General features: G+C 32.3%; 1 protein-coding gene across 2 annotated transcripts in view; it reads right to left on the reverse strand.

Annotated features, from left to right (window-relative positions):
* Positions 1-1,599, reverse strand: part of LOC108913355 — a 9,335-nt gene extending 7,736 nt beyond the window's left edge. For both annotated transcript variants that reach the window (XM_018718903.2, XM_018718902.2), the window contains exon 1: positions 1,342-1,599. In XM_018718903.2, coding sequence (XP_018574419.1) covers positions 1,342-1,464 — 123 coding nt within the window. In that variant the 5' untranslated portion in view covers positions 1,465-1,599. The remainder of the gene's footprint in view (positions 1-1,341) is intronic.
* Positions 1,600-2,066: the final 467 nt, after the last annotated feature.

The raw sequence follows: 2,066 nt of genomic DNA on the forward strand, positions 1-2,066 counted from the left end.
GAAGGGGGAGAGATGAGTTGGGGGAAGGGGGAGAGAGAGTTTGGGGAGAGGGAATATAGAGAAGGGAGATAGAGAAGGAAGAGAGGAAGAGATGAGGAGAGAGGAGAGATAAGGAAGAGAGGAGAGAGACGATGTGTGCGAGAGAGAGAGAGAGAGACTGGGGGAAAATTTGAAGGTACCTACGCCTTTGCCGTGGTAAATCGTTACAGTATTTCAGAAAATCCGATAACAGAACTATATTGGCTTATTTTCTTCTTGGAATTGTATCGACAAAAAATTTCTAAAATTATATAAATTAACCTAATAAGGAATAATAAATAAGTCCTTAATATTTTTTTGGTAATTATTTACTACAGCGTCACCTTCCCAAATCTTCATAAAATATTATTTCCCCCAATTTTCGATGATGCTGAAGTTATTTTTGTGCGGTCGAACGCAGTATTCGAGAAAAAAATTTTCAAAATTCTAACCGGACATTTCGCACAACACTAGGCACGACACTGTATGTATACTTTATTTAACTCTCAGAACATCTGGTATTACCATTTGGCAATGTTTACAAAACACATTTTCGCAAATTTCAGGTAAAAAAAATATGCAAGTACCTATTTAATAAATAAAAATTATGTTGCTTGAATCCGCCATTTGTAATTCTTGATGACATTGAAGTTCCCCTACTCTCATTCTTCTCTGTTCATCCCACATAATGTTACTACAATTTTATTTATTAAATAATTAATCATACATAATAATAATAATAATAATAATTTTTTAGGTCAAATTTGGGAAAATGTGTTTCTTAAACAATGTTGATTGATGTTCGGAAGCTACATAAAATATACAGAGTTGTGCGGAGTGTCATGTGAAATATCAGGTTAGAATTTTGAAAATTTTTTTCTCGAAAATTGGGTTCGACCGCACAAATATAACTTCAGTTTCGTGTTCAGCGCCATCGAAAATAGGGGCGGGGTAGACAGAATTTTGTGAAGATTTGGGAGGGTGGCGCTATAGTAAATATTTTTTTTTAATTAAAACACCAATTTAGAGAAATGAGAAACATGTTAAATTTTTTAAATGGCACTGGACCGCTCTTCACTAACTTCACTATTTTATGATTTTATGAACAACAATCTAAGATCTAATAACAACAGTAATCAACTGTCTATTCTGACAATTATGACTCTTCAATTTTAATTAGTATTGTAGGTTAATTTACACATCAGTCATCTACTAAAAAACAAACTAGTACCTAAGTATTTACCTTTATCAATTTAATAAAACAAAAAATTTCAATAAAAACAAGACTACAAAAACTTTACAAAAAGAAAACTTTTCACTCACCTCAACTCCTGTTGTAATTAAAGTCATATATTTCATGTTGTCAGTATTCTCAAATCTTTTATCGAACACCCACACAAGATTGTCTTTTGAGGAGCACAATCGGCACATGTCTGTTAGTGGCATATCAAAAATCAACTAGTAACATTAATAATTAGTATCACAGATCACATGGAGCGAGTGAGCAATTGAACAAGACGAGCACGCACTTCCAACAACATAGGCTGCAAATACTGCACTAACTTCAGCGTTCCACTCCACGTTCCACGACTTCCACGAGTCCAACCATCCAGCGGTCGGTTGACTAACAAGCAGCGCCTTGGAAGATTGGATTATGCGCAACTCCTATACTAAAAACCTGCTTTAAATCAGAGGCGCGCTAGCGATACTGTCCGAAGTCTCAATTCGTAATATTTCGTTGATGACCTTGCTAAGTCTTTTTTATCTTGTTTATGTTCTCCTTGCGTAATACTAAATAACAAATATTACAATTGTTTGGTATTATCATATGATATTATATTATATTATTATTATTTATTTATTTATTTTTAATTTTAATTCGTACATATATATTTTTTGATGTAAAAAGTAAAAGTATGCAATTATAAAGGTTATAAAATAGATAAATTACTGAAGTTATACAGTTTATTTTAAAATGTCAAATTTAAACTGTCTTGGTAAGTGGAAAAAAATTTGAAAATAGAATTCTAGAATTTATTTTTATTGCT

The sequence above is a fragment of the Anoplophora glabripennis genome, unplaced genomic scaffold (genome assembly GCF_000390285.2).
Source record: "Anoplophora glabripennis isolate ALB-LARVAE unplaced genomic scaffold, Agla_2.0 scaffold971, whole genome shotgun sequence".
Taxonomy (NCBI): Eukaryota; Metazoa; Arthropoda; class Insecta; order Coleoptera; family Cerambycidae; genus Anoplophora; species Anoplophora glabripennis.